The sequence below is a fragment of the Sus scrofa genome, chromosome 1 (assembly GCF_054392235.1).
Source record: "Sus scrofa isolate SSC_HxYL_T2T_F1_AM1 chromosome 1, Sscrofa_HxYL_maternal_Yorkshire_Landrace_v2.0, whole genome shotgun sequence".
Classification (NCBI taxonomy): Eukaryota; Metazoa; Chordata; class Mammalia; order Artiodactyla; family Suidae; genus Sus; species Sus scrofa.
Window position 1 is genome coordinate 153,028,933 of NC_139383.1, and position 26,466 is coordinate 153,055,398.

Consider the following 26,466-nt stretch of genomic DNA (forward strand, 5'->3'; position numbering starts at 1 on the left):
AAAAGTGTAGAGCTCCCACAAGACCCAGCCATCCCACTCACTCTTGGGCATCGATCCGGACAAAGCTCGGCTTGAGAAAGACACAGGCACCCGTACACTAGAGTTCATGGCAGCCCTATGCACAAGAGCCCACACATGGAGACCACCTACGTGTCCATCGAGAGACGAACCCAGGAAGAAGACGTCGTATCTCCATGGACACGACGGACCACTACGCAGCCAGACAAAGCACAAAACAATGCCAGCTGTAGCAGCACGGGCGCAACTCGAGACTCTCCTCCTGAGCGAAGCAAGTCACAAAGACAAAGACAAATGCCATGTGACATCACCTGCATCTGGAATCTAATGTACGGCACAGGTGAACCTTTCCAGAGAAACGAAACTCACCCACTTGGACAATAGGCTTGTGGTTGCCAGGGAGGAGGAGGGCCAGGGAGTGGGATGCATTGCGAACTCAGGGTTAACAGACACACACTCTTGCCTTTGGAATGGATTAGCAAGGAGATCCTGCTGGGGAGCACTGGCCACCCTGTCTAGTCACGCCTGAGGAAGCATGATAAGTTAAGCAAAAAGAAGGCACAAACCTATGTGTAACTGGGGCAGCACGCTGTCCAGTCAAAATCTGACAGAGCACGGCAAACAAGCTGCAGTGCAAACAAAGATAACAGTCAAGCCTGGAGAAGGAAACAAAACGTATGTGACGCAATGATGCCTGAAAACTTTCCAAATCTAAAGGAACACTACATCAAGAGGCAGGAAGTGCACAGGGCCCCCCACACAGGCCAACCCAAACAGGATCACACCAAGACACACTGAAAAAAACAAACCCAAAAGCAGCGAAAGTTAAAGACAAAGAGAGGGTGCTGAAGGCAGCGAGAGAGAAACAAAGAGTTACCTAGTGATATGGGTACCCACCTAAGGCTATCCGCGGATTGCTCTACAGAAACAAGGCAGGCCAGAAGACACTAGCAAGATCTCTTGACCATTCCAAAAGGGAAGAAGGCGCAGCCTAGAATACTCTCCTCCCCAAGAATTTCACTTAACATACCAGGAGAAACGAAGACCTTCTCCAAACACCAAACACGTACCCACTACAGCAATACTAAGCCCCATTCTAGAAGAAATACGCAAAGGTCTTCTCCACGCAAACATGAAGTAAGAAGAAACAGGATGGAGGCAATTGCATTTCAAAAGCAATCACTTGAGGCAGTATACAGATCTCAAAGGAAAACCCATGCACACCTAGCGCAAACCTGGGCATAAACACAAGGACTGCAAAAGGACAAACATGGAGATGTGGAAAAAGGACTATAGATTCAGCCAAGGTGGGCAAGGAGGCTCAGGACATCTCGACGTTTTCCTAGCACGTGTGTCAGCCTACATGACTATCAGGCTAAAGCTCCCAGACATGGGAAGGGGTTAACACACTTGACACCCATGACCACATCGTGGGGAACAAAACGAACCTTCACAAAGGCGAGAGTAGAGAAACTAGTTCAAGCTCTCTGCTCAGAGCAAAATGGCATGAGATTAGAAAGAAACCGTGAGCAGAGACATGAGAAGAAACGGACCTGAAGAAGCCAAAACAACATGCTACTCAGGGAAACAAGAGGTCACTGAGGAAATCAAAGTGGAAATGACAAAAAGAAAAAAAAAAACATACCTCGAGGACATTCCCTTGTGGCTCAGCAGAAACCATTCTGACTAGAATCCATGAGGATGCAGGTTCGATCCCCAGCCTCCCTCGGTGGCTTAAGGATCCAGCAATGCCATGAGCCGGGGCTCGGATTAGCGATGTAGCTCGGACCAGGCATTGCTCTGGCTGGGGCCTAGCCTGGCAAGGACAGCTCCAAATCCACACCTAGCCGGGCAACCGCCATAGGCCACAGGTGTGGCCCTAAAAGGAAACACTTTAGAAATAAGACCTGGAGACCAAAGAATGAGAAGAAGATAATGAGAATGAGAAGAACAACAACAACAACAAAAAAGGACTCTAAATCGACAGGAGGTCGCACACTCATGATGGGGCACTACCTGACACAGGTCAGAAGGGTCCCCATTAACAAGTCAAACAACCACACAGGCTGGAGAGGGTGTGCAGAAAAGGGAATCCTCCTTCCCTGGTGGTGGGGCTGTAACTGCGTCCGACCACCATGCAAAACGCTATGGAGGACCCTCAGAAAAAAAAGTGTACAGCTCCCACAAGACCCAGCCATCCCACTCACTCTTGGGCATCGATCCGGACAAAGCTCGGCTTGAGAAAGACACAGGCACCCGTACACTAGAGTTCATGGCAGCCCTATGCACAAGAGCCCACACATGGAGACCACCTACGTGTCCATCGAGAGACGAACCCAGGAAGAAGACGTCGTATCTCCATGGACACGACGGACCACTACGCAGCCAGACAAAGCACAAAACAATGCCAGCTGTAGCAGCACGGGCGCAACTCGAGACTCTCCTCCTGAGCGAAGCAAGTCACAAAGACAAAGACAAATGCCATGTGACATCACCTGCATCTGGAATCTAATGTACGGCACAGGTGAACCTTTCCAGAGAAACGAAACTCACCCACTTGGACAATAGGCTTGTGGTTGCCAGGGAGGAGGAGGGCCAGGGAGTGGGATGCATTGCGAACTCAGGGTTAACAGACACACACTCTTGCCTTTGGAATGGATTAGCAAGGAGATCCTGCTGGGGAGCACTGGCCACCCTGTCTAGTCACGCCTGAGGAAGCATGATAAGTTAAGCAAAAAGAAGGCACAAACCTATGTGTAACTGGGGCAGCACGCTGTCCAGTCAAAATCTGACAGAGCACGGCAAACAAGCTGCAATGGAAACAAAGATAACAGTCAAGCCTGGAGAAGGAAACAAAACGTATGTGACGCAATGATGCCTGAAAACTTTCCAAATCTAAAGGAACACTACATCAAGAGGCAGGAAGTGCACAGGGCCCCCCACACAGGCCAACCCAAACAGGCTCACACCAAGACACACTGAAAAAAACAAACCCCAAAGCAGCGAAAGTTAAAGACAAAGAGAGGGTGCTGAAGGCAGCGAGAGAGAAACAAAGAGTTACCTAGTGATATGGGTACCCACCTAAGGCTATCCGCGGATTGCTCTACAGAAACAAGGCAGGCCAGAAGACACTAGCAAGATCTCTTGACCATTCCAAAAGGGAAGAAGGCGCAGCCTAGAATACTCTCCTCCCCAAGAATTTCACTTAACATACCAGGAGAAACGAAGACCTTCTCCAAACACCAAACACGTACCCACTACAGCAATACTAAGCCCCATTCTACAAGAAATACGCAAAGGTCTTCTCCACGCAAACATGAAGTAAGAAGAAACAGGATGGAGGCAATTGCATTTCAAAAGCAATCACTTGAGGCAGTATACAGATCTCAAAGGAAAACCCATGCACACCTAGCGCAAACCTGGGCATAAACACAAGGACTGCAAAAGGACAAACATGGAGATGTGGAAAAAGGACTATAGATTCAGCCAAGGTGGGCAAGGAGGCTCAGGACATCTCGACGTTTTCCTAGCACGTGTGTCAGCCTACATGACTATCAGGCTAAAGCTCCCAGACATGGGAAGGGGTTAACACACTTGACACCCATGACCACATCGTGGGGAACAAAACGAACCTTCACAAAGGCGAGAGTAGAGAAACTAGTTCAAGCTCTCTGCTCAGAGCAAAATGGCATGAGATTAGAAAGAAACCGTGAGCAGAGACATGAGAAGAAACGGACCTGAAGAAGCCGAAACAACATGCTACTCAGGGAAACAAGAGGTCACTGAGGAAATCAAAGTGGAAATGACAAAAAGAAAAAAAAAAACATACCTCGAGGACATTCCCTTGTGGCTCAGCAGAAACCATTCTGACTAGAATCCATGAGGATGCAGGTTCGATCCCCAGCCTCCCTCGGTGGCTTAAGGATCCAGCAATGCCATGAGCCGGGGCTCGGATTAGCGATATAGCTCGGACCAGGCATTGCTCTGGCTGGGGCCTAGCCTGGCAAGGACAGCTCCAAATCCACACCTAGCCGGGCAACCGCCATAGGCCACAGGTGTGGCCCTAAAAGGAAACACTTTAGAAATAAGACCTGGAGACCAAAGAATGAGAAGAAGATAATGAGAATGAGAAGAACAACAACAACAACAAAAAAGGACTCTAAATCGACAGGAGGTCGCACACTCATGATGGGGCACTACCTGACACAGGTCAGAAGGGTCCCCATTAACAAGTCAAACAACCACACAGGCTGGAGAGGGTGTGCAGAAAAGGGAATCCTCCTTCCCTGGTGGTGGGGCTGTAACTGCGTCCGACCACCATGCAAAACGCTATGGAGGACCCTCAGAAAAAAAAGTGTAGAGCTCCCACAAGACCCAGCCATCCCACTCACTCTTGGGCATCGATCCGGACAAAGCTCGGCTTGAGAAAGACACAGGCACCCGTACACTAGAGTTCATGGCAGCCCTATGCACAAGAGCCCACACATGGAGACCACCTACGTGTCCATCGAGAGACGAACCCAGGAAGAAGACGTCGTATCTCCATGGACACGACGGACCACTACGCAGCCAGACAAAGCACAAAACAATGCCAGCTGTAGCAGCACGGGCGCAACTCGAGACTCTCCTCCTGAGCGAAGCAAGTCACAAAGACAAAGACAAATGCCATGTGACATCACCTGCATCTGGAATCTAATGTACGGCACAGGTGAACCTTTCCAGAGAAACGAAACTCACCCACTTGGACAATAGGCTTGTGGTTGCCAGGGAGGAGGAGGGCCAGGGAGTGGGATGCATTGCGAACTCAGGGTTAACAGACACACACTCTTGCCTTTGGAATGGATTAGCAAGGAGATCCTGCTGGGGAGCACTGGCCACCCTGTCTAGTCACGCCTGAGGAAGCATGATAAGTTAAGCAAAAAGAAGGCACAAACCTATGTGTAACTGGGGCAGCACGCTGTCCAGTCAAAATCTGACAGAGCACGGCAAACAAGCTGCAATGGAAACAAAGATAACAGTCAAGCCTGGAGAAGGAAACAAAACGTATGTGACGCAATGATGCCTGAAAACTTTCCAAATCTAAAGGAACACTACATCAAGAGGCAGGAAGTGCACAGGGCCCCCCACACAGGCCAACCCAAACAGGCTCACACCAAGACACACTGAAAAAAACAAACCCCAAAGCAGCGAAAGTTAAAGACAAAGAGAGGGTGCTGAAGGCAGCGAGAGAGAAACAAAGAGTTACCTAGTGATATGGGTACCCACCTAAGGCTATCCGCGGATTGCTCTACAGAAACAAGGCAGGCCAGAAGACACTAGCAAGATCTCTTGACCATTCCAAAAGGGAAGAAGGCGCAGCCTAGAATACTCTCCTCCCCAAGAATTTCACTTAACATACCAGGAGAAACGAAGACCTTCTCCAAACACCAAACACGTACCCACTACAGCAATACTAAGCCCCATTCTAGAAGAAATACGCAAAGGTCTTCTCCACGCAAACATGAAGTAAGAAGAAACAGGATGGAGGCAATTGCATTTCAAAAGCAATCACTTGAGGCAGTATACAGATCTCAAAGGAAAACCCATGCACACCTAGCGCAAACCTGGGCATAAACACAAGGACTGCAAAAGGACAAACATGGAGATGTGGAAAAAGGACTATAGATTCAGCCAAGGTGGGCAAGGAGGCTCAGGACATCTCGACGTTTTCCTAGCACGTGTGTCAGCCTACATGACTATCAGGCTAAAGCTCCCAGACATGGGAAGGGGTTAACACACTTGACACCCATGACCACATCGTGGGGAACAAAACGAACCTTCACAAAGGCGAGAGTAGAGAAACTAGTTCAAGCTCTCTGCTCAGAGCAAAATGGCATGAGATTAGAAAGAAACCGTGAGCAGAGACATGAGAAGAAACGGACCTGAAGAAGCCGAAACAACATGCTACTCAGGGAAACAAGAGGTCACTGAGGAAATCAAAGTGGAAATGACAAAAAGAAAAAAAAAAAACATACCTCGAGGACATTCCCTTGTGGCTCAGCAGAAACCATTCTGACTAGAATCCATGAGGATGCAGGTTCGATCCCCAGCCTCGCTCAGTGCCTTAAGGATCCAGCAATGCCATGAGCCGGGGCTCGGATTAGCGATGTAGCTCGGACCAGGCATTGCTCTGGCTGGGGCCTAGCCTGGCAAGGACAGCTCCAAATCCACACCTAGCCGGGCAACCGCCATAGGCCACAGGTGTGGCCCTAAAAGGAAACACTTTAGAAATAAGACCTGGAGACCAAAGAATGAGAAGAAGATAATGAGAATGAGAAGAACAACAACAACAACAAAAAAGGACTCTAAATCGACAGGAGGTCGCACACTCATGATGGGGCACTACCTGACACAGGTCAGAAGGGTCCCCATTAACAAGTCAAACAACCACACAGGCTGGAGAGGGTGTGCAGAAAAGGGAATCCTCCTTCCCTGGTGGTGGGGCTGTAACTGCGTCCGACCACCATGCAAAACGCTATGGAGGACCCTCAGAAAAAAAAGTGTAGAGCTCCCACAAGACCCAGCCATCCCACTCACTCTTGGGCATCGATCCGGACAAAGCTCGGCTTGAGAAAGACACAGGCACCCGTACACTAGAGTTCATGGCAGCCCTATGCACAAGAGCCCACACATGGAGACCACCTACGTGTCCATCGAGAGACGAACCCAGGAAGAAGACGTCGTATCTCCATGGACACGACGGACCACTACGCAGCCAGACAAAGCACAAAACAATGCCAGCTGTAGCAGCACGGGCGCAACTCGAGACTCTCCTCCTGAGCGAAGCAAGTCACAAAGACAAAGACAAATGCCATGTGACATCACCTGCATCTGGAATCTAATGTACGGCACAGGTGAATCTTTCCAGAGAAACGAAACTCACCCACTTGGACAATAGGCTTGTGGTTGCCAGGGAGGAGGAGGGCCAGGGAGTGGGATGCATTGCGAACTCAGGGTTAACAGACACACACTCTTGCCTTTGGAATGGATTAGCAAGGAGATCCTGCTGGGGAGCACTGGCCACCCTGTCTAGTCACGCCTGAGGAAGCATGATAAGTTAAGGAAAAAGAAGGCACAAACCTATGTGTAACTGGGGCAGCACGCTGTCCAGTCAAAATCTGACAGAGCACGGCAAACAAGCTGCAATGGAAACAAAGATAACAGTCAAGCCTGGAGAAGGAAACAAAACGTATGTGACGCAATGATGCCTGAAAACTTTCCAAATCTAAAGGAACACTACATCAAGAGGCAGGAAGTGCACAGGGCCCCCCACACAGGCCAACCCAAACAGGCTCACACCAAGACACACTGAAAAAAACAAACCCCAAAGCAGCGAAAGTTAAAGACAAAGAGAGGGTGCTGAAGGCAGCGAGAGAGAAACAAAGAGTTACCTAGTGATATGGGTACCCACCTAAGGCTATCCGCGGATTGCTCTACAGAAACAAGGCAGGCCAGAAGACACTAGCAAGATCTCTTGACCATTCCAAAAGGGAAGAAGGCGCAGCCTAGAATACTCTCCTCCCCAAGAATTTCACTTAACATACCAGGAGAAACGAAGACCTTCTCCAAACACCAAACACGTACCCACTACAGCAATACTAAGCCCCATTCTACAAGAAATACGCAAAGGTCTTCTCCACGCAAACATGAAGTAAGAAGAAACAGGATGGAGGCAATTGCATTTCAAAAGCAATCACTTGAGGCAGTATACAGATCTCAAAGGAAAACCCATGCACACCTAGCGCAAACCTGGGCATAAACACAAGGACTGCAAAAGGACAAACATGGAGATGTGGAAAAAGGACTATAGATTCAGCCAAGGTGGGCAAGGAGGCTCAGGACATCTCGACGTTTTCCTAGCACGTGTGTCAGCCTACATGACTATCAGGCTAAAGCTCCCAGACATGGGAAGGGGTTAACACACTTGACACCCATGACCACATCGTGGGGAACAAAACGAACCTTCACAAATGGGAGAGTAGAGAAACTAGTTCAAGCTCTCTGCTCAGAGCAAAATGGCATGAGATTAGAAAGAAACCGTGAGCAGAGACATGAGAAGAAACGGACCTGAAGAAGCCGAAACAACATGCTACTCAGGGAAACAAGAGGTCACTGAGGAAATCAAAGTGGAAATGACAAAAAGAAAAAAAAAAAACATACCTCGAGGACATTCCCTTGTGGCTCAGCAGAAACCATTCTGACTAGAATCCATGAGGATGCAGGTTCGATCCCCAGCCTCCCTCGGTGGCTTAAGGATCCAGCAATGCCATGAGCCGGGGCTCGGATTAGCGATATAGCTCGGACCAGGCATTGCTCTGGCTGGGGCCTAGCCTGGCAAGGACAGCTCCAAATCCACACCTAGCCGGGCAACCGCCATAGGCCACAGGTGTGGCCCTAAAAGGAAACACTTTAGAAATAAGACCTGGAGACCAAAGAATGAGAAGAAGATAATGAGAATGAGAAGAACAACAACAACAACAAAAAAGGACTCTAAATCGACAGGAGGTCGCACACTCATGATGGGGCACTACCTGACACAGGTCAGAAGGGTCCCCATTAACAAGTCAAACAACCACACAGGCTGGAGAGGGTGTGCAGAAAAGGGAATCCTCCTTCCCTGGTGGTGGGGCTGTAACTGCGTCCGACCACCATGCAAAACGCTATGGAGGACCCTCAGAAAAAAAAGTGTAGAGCTCCCACAAGACCCAGCCATCCCACTCACTCTTGGGCATCGATCCGGACAAAGCTCGGCTTGAGAAAGACACAGGCACCCGTACACTAGAGTTCATGGCAGCCCTATGCACAAGAGCCCACACATGGAGACCACCTACGTGTCCATCGAGAGACGAACCCAGGAAGAAGACGTCGTATCTCCATGGACACGACGGACCACTACGCAGCCAGACAAAGCACAAAACAATGCCAGCTGTAGCAGCACGGGCGCAACTCGAGACTCTCCTCCTGAGCGAAGCAAGTCACAAAGACAAAGACAAATGCCATGTGACATCACCTGCATCTGGAATCTAATGTACGGCACAGGTGAACCTTTCCAGAGAAACAAAACTCACCCACTTGGACAATAGGCTTGTGGTTGCCAGGGAGGAGGAGGGCCAGGGAGTGGGATGCATTGCGAACTCAGGGTTAACAGACACACACTCTTGCCTTTGGAATGGATTAGCAAGGAGATCCTGCTGGGGAGCACTGGCCACCCTGTCTAGTCACGCCTGAGGAAGCATGATAAGTTAAGGAAAAAGAAGGCACAAACCTATGTGTAACTGGGGCAGCACGCTGTCCAGTCAAAATCTGACAGAGCACGGCAAACAAGCTGCAATGGAAACAAAGATAACAGTCAAGCCTGGAGAAGGAAACAAAACGTATGTGACGCAATGATGCCTGAAAACTTTCCAAATCTAAAGGAACACTACATCAAGAGGCAGGAAGTGCACAGGGCCCCCCACACAGGCCAACCCAAACAGGATCACACCAAGACACACTGAAAAAAACAAACCCCAAAGCAGCGAAAGTTAAAGACAAAGAGAGGGTGCTGAAGGCAGCGAGAGAGAAACAAAGAGTTACCTAGTGATATGGGTACCCACCTAAGGCTATCCGCGGATTGCTCTACAGAAACAAGGCAGGCCAGAAGACACTAGCAAGATCTCTTGACCATTCCAAAAGGGAAGAAGGCGCAGCCTAGAATACTCTCCTCCCCAAGAATTTCACTTAACATACCAGGAGAAACGAAGACCTTCTCCAAACACCAAACACGTACCCACTACAGCAATACTAAGCCCCATTCTACAAGAAATACGCAAAGGTCTTCTCCACGCAAACATGAAGTAAGAAGAAACAGGATGGAGGCAATTGCATTTCAAAAGCAATCACTTGAGGCAGTATACAGATCTCAAAGGAAAACCCATGCACACCTAGCGCAAACCTGGGCATAAACACAAGGACTGCAAAAGGACAAACATGGAGATGTGGAAAAAGGACTATAGATTCAGCCAAGGTGGGCAAGGAGGCTCAGGACATCTCGACGTTTTCCTAGCACGTGTGTCAGCCTACATGACTATCAGGCTAAAGCTCCCAGACATGGGAAGGGGTTAACACACTTGACACCCATGACCACATCGTGGGGAACAAAACGAACCTTCACAAAGGCGAGAGTAGAGAAACTAGTTCAAGCTCTCTGCTCAGACCAAAATGGCATGAGATTAGAAAGAAACCGTGAGCAGAGACATGAGAAGAAACGGACCTGAAGAAGCCGAAACAACATGCTACTCAGGGAAACAAGAGGTCACTGAGGAAATCAAAGTGGAAATGACAAAAAGAAAAAAAAAAAACATACCTCGAGGACATTCCCTTGTGGCTCAGCAGAAACCATTCTGACTAGAATCCATGAGGATGCAGGTTCGATCCCCAGCCTCCCTCGGTGGCTTAAGGATCCAGCAATGCCATGAGCCGGGGCTCGGATTAGCGATATAGCTCGGACCAGGCATTGCTCTGGCTGGGGCATAGCCTGGCAAGGACAGCTCCAAATCCACACCTAGCCGGGCAACCGCCATAGGCCACAGGTGTGGCCCTAAAAGGAAACACTTTAGAAATAAGACCTGGAGACCAAAGAATGAGAAGAAGATAATGAGAATGAGAAGAACAACAACAACAACAAAAAAGGACTCTAAATCGACAGGAGGTCGCACACTCATGATGGGGCACTACCTGACACAGGTCAGAAGGGTCCCCATTAACAAGTCAAACAACCACACAGGCTGGAGAGGGTGTGCAGAAAAGGGAATCCTCCTTCCCTGGTGGTGGGGCTGTAACTGCGTCCGACCACCATGCAAAACGCTATGGAGGACCCTCAGAAAAAAAAGTGTAGAGCTCCCACAAGACCCAGCCATCCCACTCACTCTTGGGCATCGATCCGGACAAAGCTCGGCTTGAGAAAGACACAGGCACCCGTACACTAGAGTTCATGGCAGCCCTATGCACAAGAGCCCACACATGGAGACCACCTACGTGTCCATCGAGAGACGAACCCAGGAAGAAGACGTCGTATCTCCATGGACACGACGGACCACTACGCAGCCAGACAAAGCACAAAACAATGCCAGCTGTAGCAGCACGGGCGCAACTCGAGACTCTCCTCCTGAGCGAAGCAAGTCACAAAGACAAAGACAAATGCCATGTGACATCACCTGCATCTGGAATCTAATGTACGGCACAGGTGAACCTTTCCAGAGAAACGAAACTCACCCACTTGGACAATAGGCTTGTGGTTGCCAGGGAGGAGGAGGGCCAGGGAGTGGGATGCATTGCGAACTCAGGGTTAACAGACACACACTCTTGCCTTTGGAATGGATTAGCAAGGAGATCCTGCTGGGGAGCACTGGCCACCCTGTCTAGTCACGCCTGAGGAAGCATCATAAGTTAAGCAAAAAGAAGGCACAAACCTATGTGTAACTGGGGCAGCACGCTGTCCAGTCAAAATCTGACAGAGCACGGCAAACAAGCTGCAATGGAAACAAAGATAACAGTCAAGCCTGGAGAAGGAAACAAAACGTATGTGACGCAATGATGCCTGAAAACTTTCCAAATCTAAAGGAACACTACATCAAGAGGCAGGAAGTGCACAGGGCCCCCCACACAGGCCAACCCAAACAGGATCACACCAAGACACACTGAAAAAAACAAACCCCAAAGCAGCGAAAGTTAAAGACAAAGAGAGGGTGCTGAAGGCAGCGAGAGAGAAACAAAGAGTTACCTAGTGATATGGGTACCCACCTAAGGCTATCCGCGGATTGCTCTACAGAAACAAGGCAGGCCAGAAGACACTAGCAAGATCTCTTGACCATTCCAAAAGGGAAGAAGGCGCAGCCTAGAATACTCTCCTCCCCAAGAATTTCACTTAACATACCAGGAGAAACGAAGACCTTCTCCAAACACCAAACACGTACCCACTACAGCAATACTAAGCCCCATTCTACAAGAAATACGCAAAGGTCTTCTCCACGCAAACATGAAGTAAGAAGAAACAGGATGGAGGCAATTGCATTTCAAAAGCAATCACTTGAGGCAGTATACAGATCTCAAAGGAAAACCCATGCACACCTAGCGCAAACCTGGGCATAAACACAAGGACTGCAAAAGGACAAACATGGAGATGTGGAAAAAGGACTATAGATTCAGCCAAGGTGGGCAAGGAGGCTCAGGACATCTCGACGTTTTCCTAGCACGTGTGTCAGCCTACATGACTATCAGGCTAAAGCTCCCAGACATGGGAAGGGGTTAACACACTTGACACCCATGACCACATCGTGGGGAACAAAACGAACCTTCACAAAGGCGAGAGTAGAGAAACTAGTTCAAGCTCTCTGCTCAGACCAAAATGGCATGAGATTAGAAAGAAACCGTGAGCAGAGACATGAGAAGAAACGGACCTGAAGAAGCCGAAACAACATGCTACTCAGGGAAACAAGAGGTCACTGAGGAAATCAAAGTGGAAATGACAAAAAGAAAAAAAAAAACATACCTCGAGGACATTCCCTTGTGGCTCAGCAGAAACCATTCTGACTAGAATCCATGAGGATGCAGGTTCGATCCCCAGCCTCCCTCGGTGGCTTAAGGATCCAGCAATGCCATGAGCCGGGGCTCGGATTAGCGATATAGCTCGGACCAGGCATTGCTCTGGCTGGGGCCTAGCCTGGCAAGGACAGCTCCAAATCCACACCTAGCCGGGCAACCGCCATAGGCCACAGGTGTGGCCCTAAAAGGAAACACTTTAGAAATAAGACCTGGAGACCAAAGAATGAGAAGAAGATAATGAGAATGAGAAGAACAACAACAACAACAAAAAAGGACTCTAAATCGACAGGAGGTCGCACACTCATGATGGGGCACTACCTGACACAGGTCAGAAGGGTCCCCATTAACAAGTCAAACAACCACACAGGCTGGAGAGGGTGTGCAGAAAAGGGAATCCTCCTTCCCTGGTGGTGGGGCTGTAACTGCGTCCGACCACCATGCAAAACGCTATGGAGGACCCTCAGAAAAAAAAGTGTAGAGCTCCCACAAGACCCAGCCATCCCACTCACTCTTGGGCATCGATCCGGACAAAGCTCGGCTTGAGAAAGACACAGGCACCCGTACACTAGAGTTCATGGCAGCCCTATGCACAAGAGCCCACACATGGAGACCACCTACGTGTCCATCGAGAGACGAACCCAGGAAGAAGACGTCGTATCTCCATGGACACGACGGACCACTACGCAGCCAGACAAAGCACAAAACAATGCCAGTTGTAGCAGCACGGGCGCAACTCGAGACTCTCCTCCTGAGCGAAGCAAGTCACAAAGACAAAGACAAATGCCATGTGACATCACCTGCATCTGGAATCTAATGTACGGCACAGGTGAACCTTTCCAGAGAAACAAAACTCACCCACTTGGACAATAGGCTTGTGGTTGCCAGGGAGGAGGAGGGCCAGGGAGTGGGATGCATTGCGAACTCAGGGTTAACAGACACACACTCTTGCCTTTGGAATGGATTAGCAAGGAGATCCTGCTGGGGAGCACTGGCCACCCTGTCTAGTCACGCCTGAGGAAGCATCATAAGTTAAGCAAAAAGAAGGCACAAACCTATGTGTAACTGGGGCAGCACGCTGTCCAGTCAAAATCTGACAGAGCACGGCAAACAAGCTGCAATGGAAACAAAGATAACAGTCAAGCCTGGAGAAGGAAACAAAACGTATGTGACGCAATGATGCCTGAAAACTTTCCAAATCTAAAGGAACACTACATCAAGAGGCAGGAAGTGCACAGGGCCCCCCACACAGGCCAACCCAAACAGGATCACACCAAGACACACTGAAAAAAACAAACCCAAAAGCAGCGAAAGTTAAAGACAAAGAGAGGGTGCTGAAGGCAGCGAGAGAGAAACAAAGAGTTACCTAGTGATATGGGTACCCACCTAAGGCTATCCGCGGATTGCTCTACAGAAACAAGGCAGGCCAGAAGACACTAGCAAGATCTCTTGACCATTCCAAAAGGGAAGAATGGGGGGAGTTCCCATCTTTACGCATTGGTTAATGAATCTGACTAGGAACCATGAGGTTGAGGGTTCGGTCCCTGCCCTTGCTCAGTGTATTAACGATCCGGCATTGCCGTGTTCTGTTGTTTAGGTTGCAGAGGCGGCTTAGATTCCGTGTTGCTGTGGCTCTGGCATAGGCTGGTGGCTACAGCTCGATTCGACCCCTAGCCTGGGAACCTCCATATGCCGAGGGTGCGGCCCAAGAAATAGCAATAAAAAAAAAGACAAAAAAAAAAAATCCAAAAGGGAAGAAGCGCACCCTAGGACACCTTAGGTTATTCTAGAGGAATTAAGTTCTAAAGCAGCACAGTAGCCCACTGCATAGTTTCACTTGTGAACTTTATCACTGTCAAATTCAACTCTAAAATAGGAAATAAACCACTCAGATATATGTATTGCTTCAAAAAGCCATCTCCAACTCACATCTCGTCCCAGTACATACAGAACTTTAAGTATGTACTTATTTTGGAATTATAGAAAAATACTGCTTTGAAAATTGTCAATAAGTTCTCTTTTCCTGCATACATTGTTATTCAAGAATGCTAGCTTGATAAAACATCTTTTCAGTATTCTGACCCTGATGAAACAAATCTTTCTACGAGAACTTGCTTTTCTCTCATCTTACCTTGTGATGCAAACCTTCTACCATGGTTTTCAGGAACACTTCTCTTATCCAGACCATCTCTAGTTCTTGAGACTGAGGAAAAAAGGGTAGGTAAGTAGCCTTTTAAATTTAACTTATTCCAACAGTTATTTATAAACTTGTGAGTTTTTTTACTGTAATTTTTGACTCATGACTTAGTTTTAAATAGAAGCTATGAGACCTCTGGTCGTGTCTTCTCTGTATGTCTGCATGTACCTATTTGATAATTTTGGAATGTATAATCAAAACTAATCTATGTTTAATTGGACTAAAGGAAATTAAACACTTTAATACATTATCAGAAATTTGAAGAAAATTAAAAGGAAACTGACCAGAATTAATCTCAAGTTTATGTGGGAAAATATTCGTTATTAAATTTATATTTGGTATTAGGCTAAGTTTATTGATTGAATTAATATAGACATATCTTTAGATTCATAAACATTACGTATAATACTTCTAATATACCTAGGTTTAATAGAAGTCAAATAAGATCTAATATCTGTTGCAAACTTGTCAGCAAGAAAAATAACTTGGTATGACACAATTTTACAAGTAAATTAAATGTAAATGAGGTAAGAGATTTCGGTTGAACTCTTCAGGAATAATTATTTTTCAGAAATGTCTACTTCACATAATTTCTCCAGGTATTTGATAACAAAATTTTAGCATTTATTAAATTAGGTTAAATGATAGAAGTTTACTGAATAGTTAAGTCAGTCTCAAATATAATAAGATACGATACTTAGACATTAATTACTGAACACTGGCTTCCTTTTACAGCAAACTATAGGTAGTTGGGACTATTAATACAGTTGGTGCCATGCCAAGATAATTTCTATAAGAAAGCACATGTTCTTAGAAATTATTGAAGTTCTCATTGTGGCTCAGCAGGTCATGAGCCCAACTAGGATTCATGACAAAGAATGTTTCATCTCTGGCCTCATTCAGTGGGCTAAGGATCCAAAGCTGACCTGAGCTATGGTGTAGGTCACAGACATGGCACAGCTCCAGCATTGCTGTGGTGGTGGCATAGGCTGGCAGCTGCACCTTCAACTGGACCCCTGGCCTGGGAACTTCCACATGCTGCAGGTTGAGCATATAATTGGTATATATGTTTGCTAATCCACAGAATGCTAATGTAAAAGATAGCTCACAATTATTTACTTCTTAATTTGCACTAGAAATTAAGGTTTTTTAAGAGTTGAGGATTCTAATTTAAATATGTAATTACTCATGGATGTGGAGAACAGGCTTGTGGTTGCCAAGGGGGAAGGGGAGGGAGTGGGATGGACTGGGAGTCTGAGGTTAACAGATGCAAAACTATTGTATTTTGAGTGGATAAGCAATGAGATCCTGCTGTATAGCACAGGGAACTATATCTAGTCATTTATTATGGAACATGATGGAGGATGAGAAAATAATGTGCCTGTGTGTGTGTATGTGTGTGATTGGGTCACTTTGCTATATAGTAGAAATTGATACAACACTGTAAACCAACTACAATGGAAAAAATAAAAATTAAAAATGATCAAAGCTACCTGAGATACTACTACTATTTCAGCACACAGTAGCAAAGTAGGATGTGTGCTTTCAATAAAAAGAAATGAGGAGCGGGAATTGCATTTTGTTAGCAGGAAAGAAAGTAATTTTCTCCCTATAGTTGGTTTTTTCTGGATGGTAAAAAAAAAAAAATAGGGGACAAACAACTAGGGAGACAGAAAATTATGGAAGATTTGTGGAAAAGGGACCCTGAGAAAACAGTTTTGTGGATAATCAGAATTGGCTAAGTTTAGATTGAATTTAATTAATTTTTTATTAAAAGTAAGCTAATGTAAGACTAGACTTTGGTTTTCTCTTTCTGCTAAGAAAGCAAGGTCTTCTTAGACTGTTAAGCTGCTTTGGATAGCATGTTTTAAGCATTTTTGATAGCAATGTTTTAAGTACCTTTGAAATGACCTCTTGTGGATTTGCCTTTGAAATTTTATTGTCACTTTGGTTAAGTGAATAAGTATTGTTTCACAGTGACCTATGACCTTATTTTACCAAGAATTTTAAAAGTTTTTTGATATTTTTAACAAACTTCTCAAATGCAAAGGAAGTTCCTTTGACCTCTAGCTAACTCTGGAAAACTCTAGAATGATTAAAAGGGACCTTGAAATGTTCTAAAGATTTTAAACTAATTAGGTTCATTTGATATGTTAAATTACATTAGCATCATTGTCAAATGAGTAATAAATATCCTTAGGTTATATTATATGGGTAAATGTTATTAATCTAGATATTCTAATATATAGAGTTCCTAAGAATCTAGTATGTCCTGGTAAAATTTTATCAGTCATAATTCTATAGTTATCACAAATTATTATATGCCACAGCCATAACCACATCTCTTTGTTAACTGCATTATCAGGTCTTTTAACAATTTCTTTTTAAGTCTTTTGTCATTTATAGACAGTTTCAGTTTTACTCTCATGACTTTGTTGAAATGTTTCCTCTTCAAGAAGATTCTTAGCAAGGACTTTTTGAAAAGTACATTTTTCTTATAACTTACAGATCAAAAGACTCAAATGGGTAAGAAATTAAAGAATTCTAAAGGAAAACCTTGTGGCTTCATAAAACTATTAACAAAAAGTATTAGTTACATAGGACTGAGTAAACTGATGAATATGGTTATAATATTTATGGTTTCTGAATTATTACTGACTTTTAATTTACTTTCCAGATATAAGGAAACCCTTCTCCTCAAGCTAATTTTTGAGTTACAATTTAGTAAATTATACCTTTGTAAGAAAAATTGAAACATTTATATTTCCTTTCCTGACCCCTCCAGATAATGGAAGCTCTTAGGTTCCTGGCAGCTTTATCAGGTAAATTAGGAAGGCCACCTCCTAATAGGTGCAGGAATCTCAAAGCATTTTGGGGTCCATGAAAAGGGAGGAATTCACCCAATTCTGTTGATACTGCTGGTAAAATCTGTGAAAAGACCTCAGCATGGTTTTCCTGGCCTGGATAGGCCTTTGAAATGTAATCTGAGGAGTTAAGACAGTTAAGTATCTGGTGTTGTCACTGCAGCGGCTTGGATCATTGCTGTGGTGCAGGTTCCATCCCTAGCCCAAGAATTTATATATGCAGCAGGTGCAGCCAAAAGACAAACAATCTGAGATTCCTTATAAAAAGTTCTGGAAAAGCCAATTTTAAAAGAGCTTCTATGTTCAATTACACTTATGTTAATCATCAGGAAGAATTTATTGAAACCTATTTTCCAAACAAATTAGCCTCAATTTGGCTATAATTGGTAGAAATGAGGGTAGTTTTAGAGATAAAAAGATTAGGTTTCAGTGGATATTAAATCCTAGTTTTGTTAATGAAGAGCTAAATTTACTAAGACTCACTTCCCAGGCAGCTATTTGCTATTATATATTGCAAATTTTAACTGAATTGTTGCTGTAGTTTTCTACAGGGCCGTACCTGTGGCAAATGGAAGTTCCTGTGCTAGGGTTTGAATCAGAGCTGCAGCTGCTGGTCTATGCCAGAGCCATAAGCCATGTGATGTCGGAGCCACATCTGTGACCTATGACACAACTTGTGGCAACACCAGATACTTAACCCACTGAGAGAGGCCAGGGATTAAACCTGCACCCTCACAGATATTATTTCAAGTTCCTAGCCATGGAGACTACCAAATGAATTGTTAAAAGGGCACTCTAAGTTTGTTTCTGAAGCCTATCTCAGTAATCTATCTTTGGATGAAGACTGGATGCTCCATAACCTGCAACCAAGGGTTGGATTTATTCATAGTGGAAAAGCCATCATTTGAAACTCTACCAACAACCCAGATCGAAGGACACTTACCAAGCATTCAATTAGCTCATGCAGAGCAAAACTGAAAGGAATTCACTGCTGGATCAGTATTTCCATTCAGAAAGAACTCCTGCAATGGACTGGCCTATAAAATACTGCTGACCTCAAAAATCACCTTAAAACAATGCTTAGACAAAGGAGAAACTACCAGATCAAGATGAGATGACACCTTATATAGACAGCTGACTCAAGAAGCCAGACCCAGTCTGTATACCATTACTTTGATAATTGCTAATACTTTTGATAGTGAACCCAATGTGATCTTATGAAGAGTATCAAATTAATCCAGGAGGCAGAACAAAATACAGGAGTAGTAAGAGGTCACACTCACCTTCTCCCACAAACACACCTTAGGGCAAAGGACACATATAGATTGAGAGTGAGGGGATAGAAAGAACCAAAAAAGAATAAGAGAATACTATGAACAATTATATGCCAACAAATCTGACAACCTAGAAGAAATGGCCAACTTTCTAGAGACTTAGAGCCTACAAAAACTGAATCAAGGAGAAACAGATCAACTGAACATACTAATCACTAAAAATGAAATTAAATATGTCATAAAAACACTCCCTGCAAATAAAGGTCCATGATCAGATAGCTTCAGAGGCAAATTCTACAAAACATACAAAGAGGAACTTATGCCCATATTCCTTAAACTTTTTCAAAAGGTTGACGAAGAAGGAACATGCCCAAAGACATTCTATGCCACCACCATTACCCTAATTCAATAACCAGGCAAAGATATCACCAAAAGAAAACTATAGGCCAATATCATTGATGAAAATAGATGCAAAAAAATCTCAACAAAATCTTAGCCAACTGAATCCAACAACATATAAAGAAGACCATGCACCACAACCAGATGGGATTCATCCCAGGTTCACAAGGATGGTTCAACATATGAAAAAAAAAATCCAATCAATGTAATACACCACATTAACAAAATTAAAGTCAAAAACCACATAATCATCTCAATAGATGTAGAAAGAGCACTTGACAAAGTCCAACATCCGTTTATGATAAAATCTCTTACCAAAGTGGGTACAGAGGGAACATACCTCAACATAATCAAAGCCACTTATGACAAACCCACAGCAAAGATACTCAATGGATAAAAGTTAAAAGCCTGCCCACTAAAATTTGGAACAAGACAAGGATGTCCACTCTCACCACTGTTATTCAACACAGGATTGGAAATCCTAGCCACAGCAATCAGACAAACAAAGGAAATAAAATGTACCCAAATAGGAAGAGAAAAGGTAAAATTGTCACTGTACACAGATGACATGACACTATATATAGAAAACTCTAAGGACTCAACCCAAAAGCTGCACAAACAGATCAACGAATTCAGCAAAGTAGCAGGATATAAGATTAACATTCAGAAATCAGTTTAATTTCAGTATACTTAAAAGGAAATATTAGAAAAGGAATACAAAAATATAATACCTTTTAAAATTTCACCCCCCAAAAAATCAAATACCTGGGAATAAACCTTACCAAGGAGGTGAAAGATTTAGATGCTGAGAACCATAAAACTTTAATCAAAGATATTAAAGATGCAAAAAAATGGAAAGAGATTTTATGCTCCTGGGTTGGAAAAATTATATCATAAAAATGGCCATACTACCCAAAGCAATCTACAAATTCAATGCAATCCCTATCAAATTACCCATGACAGTTTTTACAGAACTGCAACTAAAAATCCAAAAATTTATATGGAGCCATAAAACACCCAGAATTGCCAAAGCAATCCTGAGGAACAAAAACCAACCAGGAAGCATAACTCTCCCAGACTTCAGGCAAGATTACAAAGCCACAGTCATCAAGACAATATGGTACTGGTACCAAAACAGACATACAGATCAGTGAAACAGAAGAGAGAACTCAGAAATAAACCAAGTCACCTATGATCAAGTAATCTTTGACAAAGGAGGCACGAACATAAAATGGGGAAGAGACAGTCTTTTCAGGAAGTATTGTTGGGACACCTGGACAAGTGAATGCAAATCAATTGAACAAGAACACACCTTCACACCATGCACAAAAAAAACACTCAAAATTGCTTAAAGGCTCAAAAGACAAGACACCATCAAACTCCTGGAAGAGAGAACATAGGCAAAACATTCTCTGACATCAATCTTATGAATATTTATTCAGGTCAGTCTCCCAAAACAACAGAAATAAAAACAAAAATAAACCAATGGGACCTAATCAAATGGACAAGCTTTTGCACAATAAAGGAAACCAAAAACAAAAAAACAACTTACAGAATGGGGAAAATAGTTTCAAATAATGCAACTGACAAGGACTTAACCTCTAAAATATACAAACAACATATACAACTCAACAGTAAAAAAAGCCAACAACCCAATGGAAAAATGGGCAAAAGACCTGAATAGACATTTCTCCAAAGAAGATATACAGATGGCCAACAAGCACGTGAAAAAATGCTCAACACCCCTGATTATTAGAGAAATGCAAATCAAAACTACCATGAGATACCACCTCACACCAGTTAGAATGGCCATCATTAATAGGTCCACAAATAACAAATGCTGGAGAGGGTGTGGAAAAAAAGGAACCCTCCTGCACTGTTGGAGGGAATGTAAGCTGGTACAACCACTATGGAGAACAGTATGGAGGTACCCTAGACAACAATACATATCACTAAAATGACCCAGCAATCCCACTCTTGGGCATATATCTGGACAAAACTTTCCTTGAAAAAGACACATAAACCTGTATGATCATTGCAGCACTATTCACAATAGCCAAGACATGGATACAACCCAAATATCCATCGACAGTTGACTGAATTAGGAAGATGTGATACATATATATACACAAAGAAATACAACTCAGCCATAAAAAAGAACAAAATAATGTCATTTGCAGCAACATGGATGGAACTAGAGACTCTCATACTGAGTGAAGTAAGTCAGAAAGGGAAAGACAAATACCATATGATATCACTTATATATAGAATCTAATCTACAGCACTAATGAACGTTTCCACAGTAAAGAAAATCATGGACTTGGAGAATAGACTTGTGTTTGCCAAAGGGGTGTGTCAGGGTATGTACCCGGTAATGCTGTTCACCACGTCCTGCGTGGAGCCAGTCACAGCTTAAAGAGAGGAGACTTGGGTTCCATGGCAAGAAGCCCAAGCCCAGAATAGGCCTTTAGACTGTCCTTTTATTGATCAAGAATCTCAATAAAACCTGTTCCTGGTTAAAGGTTAAATAGACACAATCAAGTAGGAATAAATACAGGTTAAAGAGATTAAACAGATACAATCAGGCAGGTCATAAACCACACAGCCCTAGACAATAGAGACAAACAGGGAGGGATCTGTATCCTATTAAGCAGAGCATTCTCTGCAAGAGGCTTGACAGCATTCCATCAAAGCCTCTTTTCTACTCTAAGCTATAAGTGGCATTCCACTTGAGGCTTATGTAATTAAAGGGAGTACTATGATTAAGCTATTTTCTTATTACTTCCCCCACATGTCCCCTTTTTGTTTTTTGAAATTTTATTTTTCTTCATGAAGATCAATGTCTAAAGGAAGAACATAAGATCCTTCTTATCTTGATTGATTCGGTGTGGGATTAGCGTAAGCCTTCTCAGTATTAAGATTGATTATGGCTATCATAGCTAACCATATATTCTTCCAAGTTAACAGCAGTGGCAGCTTTCCAGCCTTAATGGTGCCTGTTGGGTAAGGTGTTTAATGCTTCCCCATGTGACGTATGGAGTGAGATAGGTGTTGGATGTTGTGCATTGTATACCCATAGCTGGCTCAAACAGTGGATTCAGATGCATGTTAGCCATCTGCATCATCACCTGATCCAACAGATTCAGAGGTCTGGGCTGCTTCCACCAGTCCATGGTATGGTTTATACTATCTTGGTTAGACACTACAGGGAGCCTGTAGGAGTAAGAACACAAGCATACCCTCTTCCCCAAGTGAGAGGTTCTACAGGTCCATTCCAGGGGCCACCCTCTGTATTCTTGTAAAGCACTTTTGGATTAATTTTAAAAGTATTGGTGATAGCATGATGACTGGATGGGGATAAATATAGGTCATTTGGATTAAAAAAATTATAGGTATGAAGGAATACATTAACTTGTACTTCTGGAGGGGTAACAGCCCACCATACCCTGTCCCCCCTTTTTTTGTTTTTGATCAGAATTTTTAACACATGGTGCACTCATTTGATAACTGCTTGGCCTGTAGGCTTATATGGAAGGCCAGTTTTATGTTGAAGTCCCCAGGCATAGCAAAATTCTTTAAATATTTGACTAGTATAGGCTGGGCCATTATCAGGTTTTAGTCATTGTGGTTTGTCCCAGGCTTCAAAAGCAGCTAATAAATGTTGAATAGTAGCTCTGGATGTCTCTTTTGTATGTACAGAGGCAAAAATAACTTTGGAATAGGTATCAACTGAAACATATAGATATCTTTTATTGCCAAACTCAGGGCCATGTGTTATATTTGTCTTCCAGAGGGCATTTGGCTGCAACCCCCGTGGGTTGGTACCATGTGTATAAGAAACAGGTGATTGGAATTGACAATCTGGGCAAGCATGAACAACCTGTTTAGTGGGTTGAGAAGAAATGTTAAACTTGTTTTAAAGATCTCCAATTATCATGGAAGGAGGAATGAGAATGTTTTGCCTCCTCTACAGGGTAACAGGAGACAAGAGCATCAGCATTTTTATTTCCTTCATAAAACCAGCCAGGGAGAGAGGTGTATAATTTTATCTAAGTTGGTTTTAATGTTTGATGTGGTATTAAGACATAAATAACAGGAGCCATTGGTCCTTAAACATGTTGTCTCCTTTCTGTTGTTGTAAGAGGAGACCTTGAAAATGTAAGGTGCAGCTGCCAGCTAATGCTGCTTTGAGAACAGCCAGCGGCATCAAGTCTGACAGGACACATAAAAAAAGTTCTCAGCAATACAAAGACTTGTCTAAAATTACTCCCATAGTATTTCCTAGTATTACTTTGGATGTCTGACCACAGCTACTCTATTCCACATTTTTTTCTCTAATGGCCAGTGCAGATGCAACTGTTAATGATTTCTGTTTTTCTAGATATGAGAAGATACAAGAATTTGGGCCCATAAAAATCCTTACCTGAAACTATCTGAAGGCTGTTTTGTCAGTTTTCCCAGAGCAGAGTGCCTCACTCCTGGTCTCCACACTGAGCTCTGCTCAGGGGGTACTGTGGGTCAGCAGCTGCAATGACTCATGCTTTACACCAAATAGAGGCTAAAGGCAAGTGACAAACTTCAGATCACAGTGCTTCCCCATGGTCATAAATTTGACCATAGTTTTTGGAGGTATATCATGATCATTTCATCCCACGGTGGTAGGAATGAATATTCCTAGATCTGGTAAAGATTTCACTGATAGGCACCTCAATGTGCTATTACGGGACTAGGCTTTATCAACAGTAGCAAAAAGTCTCTTGACCACCTATCTTTCTAGTCTGTTATGGTCCAGGAAAATATTTCCTCTCGTTATATTTTCCCATTTCTAGAGATCATTGCCCTCATATGGAACTGTATTTATATCATTTTATCAGATACCCAGTTACAAATTCAGCAATTTTGTAAAAATAGTTAATAAAAATACAGCAGTATTAGTAAAGTCATAAACAAAAATTTAAGAGCTTTCACCCTGTTCAGCTGGCTTAGTTGTTTCTTATCTTTGAAGGAAATTATATCCTGGTCTTGTCCATTCAGCCCAATTTCCTAGTGTATTAGGCTGGTTATCCCTAGATGGTTTAATTGTTCCCAACATAAAAGAGCCTTTAGATTTAAATTAATATAGCTATATCCCTTGGCTGAAGTCTCACTTGTTGCTAATTGAGCTTGAGTAACATTAGAAGAGAACATATTTATGGCCTGGGTCAGAGCAGGTATTAACTGGCCAGGTGAGAGGATCCCACCTAGTAACATCAATAATAAGAGCCTTAGAGGGGAGAAACCCACCAGGGTAAATCAGAAGTAAAACAAATAACCATAGGAGTCAGGTGTGGCAATCTTAAGGCAGTGCTCTACTTCTGATGTTGTCTTCTTTTTGTTCAGGCATTGGTATTTTTCTTATCAGAGCCTTGTTTTAGGGTGAGTTTGAAGTCAGTAATTCTCTCTACAGACCAGTCCAATGTAGAGGCCCTTCTTAAATGAGAAATGTAAATTTTAAAAGTTAATTTTCTTCACTTTTGTGCATATGGCACTTAAAAAATTCCTGACAAGGAATCGTTTATATAGGCTGGAGACGACCCTTTAAATTATACTCCTGCAGAGTGCATATACACTCTCCAGTCACCATGGAACATCAGAGACAGATTACAGCAATCAGCTTCAGAAACAAGCTTAGATTATTTAATAACTCAGCTAAACTTTATAATAATGTAAATGTGTGGCAAAGAACTATTTAGAAGGTGAATTTTAGACAGTAAACCCTAATCTCAATACATAAAACTAGAATATAAATGAGTCAAAACAGTCTTTTTCTTTAAGATTACCCTCATTTTTACCAAATACAGCCAAATTAGGACTATATAAAGTCTACCCCAAAGAGACTTTTTTTTCTTTTTTTTTTTTCTTTTCCATTATTGGGACTGCCAGGGAGCGGGGAAAAAACAAGCGACCATCTTGGATTTCTCATAGCCCTGACTTAAGAAAACCTTCTTTTAACAGAGACTGAATACAAATTCAAGTTTTGCACTAGGTTACTTTTAAAAATAGTTTGCTGAAATTTTAAACTTAGCCCTAACCATGCATAAATTCTTTTCTCATTGTCCACTTCCCACAAACCTTCCATCAGTTTCTGTATCCATGTTATTCTGTCCCCTGTCTTTCCTGTCAAAATAACAAGTTATAAGACAGACTTACTTTCTTTTCCCTTAATAAAATGCAATTAGATTCCTCCATTAATCCTGGGTACAATAAGGTATTATACTTAATGTTTATGACTCCAAAGACATGTCTATATTATATCAACAAACTCTAACACCAACCTCTAATAATAAGTATCAAATCCTGAATTTTTTGCAGTTCAAGTGAACCAAAAATTAATTTAGGTATTTTAAGAATTTATGTTAGAGCTTTATTTCCTTTAAGCCAATTAAGTAGAGCTCTTTTATGAATTTTGGCAATGCCATACATGCACAACACACACAAAGACACATACAAACAAGCAAAACAGAGACCTCAAATTAAAATTCTTTTCTCATTTTGAAGTTTTAGCCATGAGTAAGGTACATCTGTGTAAAACCTGTCAGCTATAAGAACTTTTAATAGAGCCTTTGTGGAGAGTTCTATTCCATTAGTTTAAACTAGAGTTTGTAATACTCGAGTATATTGCTTTTGCTCTGGCTGGAGAGTATTCCCCATGTCCTCTCTATAGAGTTATTCCCACAGCAGTGGAGTCTAATATGGGTCCACTGTCCCTTACCATTCAGTTGGGATCCTTGAGTCTCCTGGCGCACTCTGTTTTTTCCTTATTCTGTGGTTGCCACTTCGTTGTGTAGACTCGAACTTCTATCACGTCAGACTTTGGTCACGTTGGGCTTTGGTCACATCGGACTTTGGTCACATCCAGGTCACCACTTGTCAGGATATGTCCCCAGCAATGCTGTTCTCCGTGTCCTGCGTGAAGCCAGTCACATCTTAAAGAAAGAGAGGAGACTTAGGTTCCATGGCAAGAAGCCCAAGCACTGCATAGGCCTTTAGGCCATCAGGCCATCCTTTTATTAAGCAAGAATCACGTGCCCACAAACCTGTTCCCAGTTAAAGGTTA

At 43.5% G+C, this 26,466-nt stretch overlaps 1 protein-coding gene across 4 annotated transcripts in view; it reads right to left on the minus strand.

The window, feature by feature from the left end:
* LOC102163334 (uncharacterized) overlaps positions 1-26,466 on the minus strand; it is a 158,769-nt gene that overhangs the window by 123,122 nt on the left and 9,181 nt on the right. For 2 of the 4 annotated variants that reach the window (XR_014840413.1, XM_085017122.1), the window contains exons 4-7: positions 26,122-26,335; positions 14,768-14,839; positions 13,692-13,751; positions 3,848-4,109 (exon numbers count right to left, since the gene is read on the minus strand). Coding sequence is in view for 1 of the 4 variants with exons in the window: in XM_085017116.1 (XP_084873242.1) it covers positions 3,848-3,858 (11 nt within the window). In the remaining 3 variants the exon portion in view is untranslated. Of the gene's footprint in view, positions 1-3,847; positions 4,110-4,952; positions 5,013-6,032; positions 6,295-7,137; positions 7,198-12,586; positions 12,849-13,691; positions 13,752-14,767; positions 14,840-26,121; positions 26,336-26,466 lie in introns of those variants that run through there. The other 2 variants (XM_085017116.1, XR_014840416.1) reach the window with 2 other exon arrangements.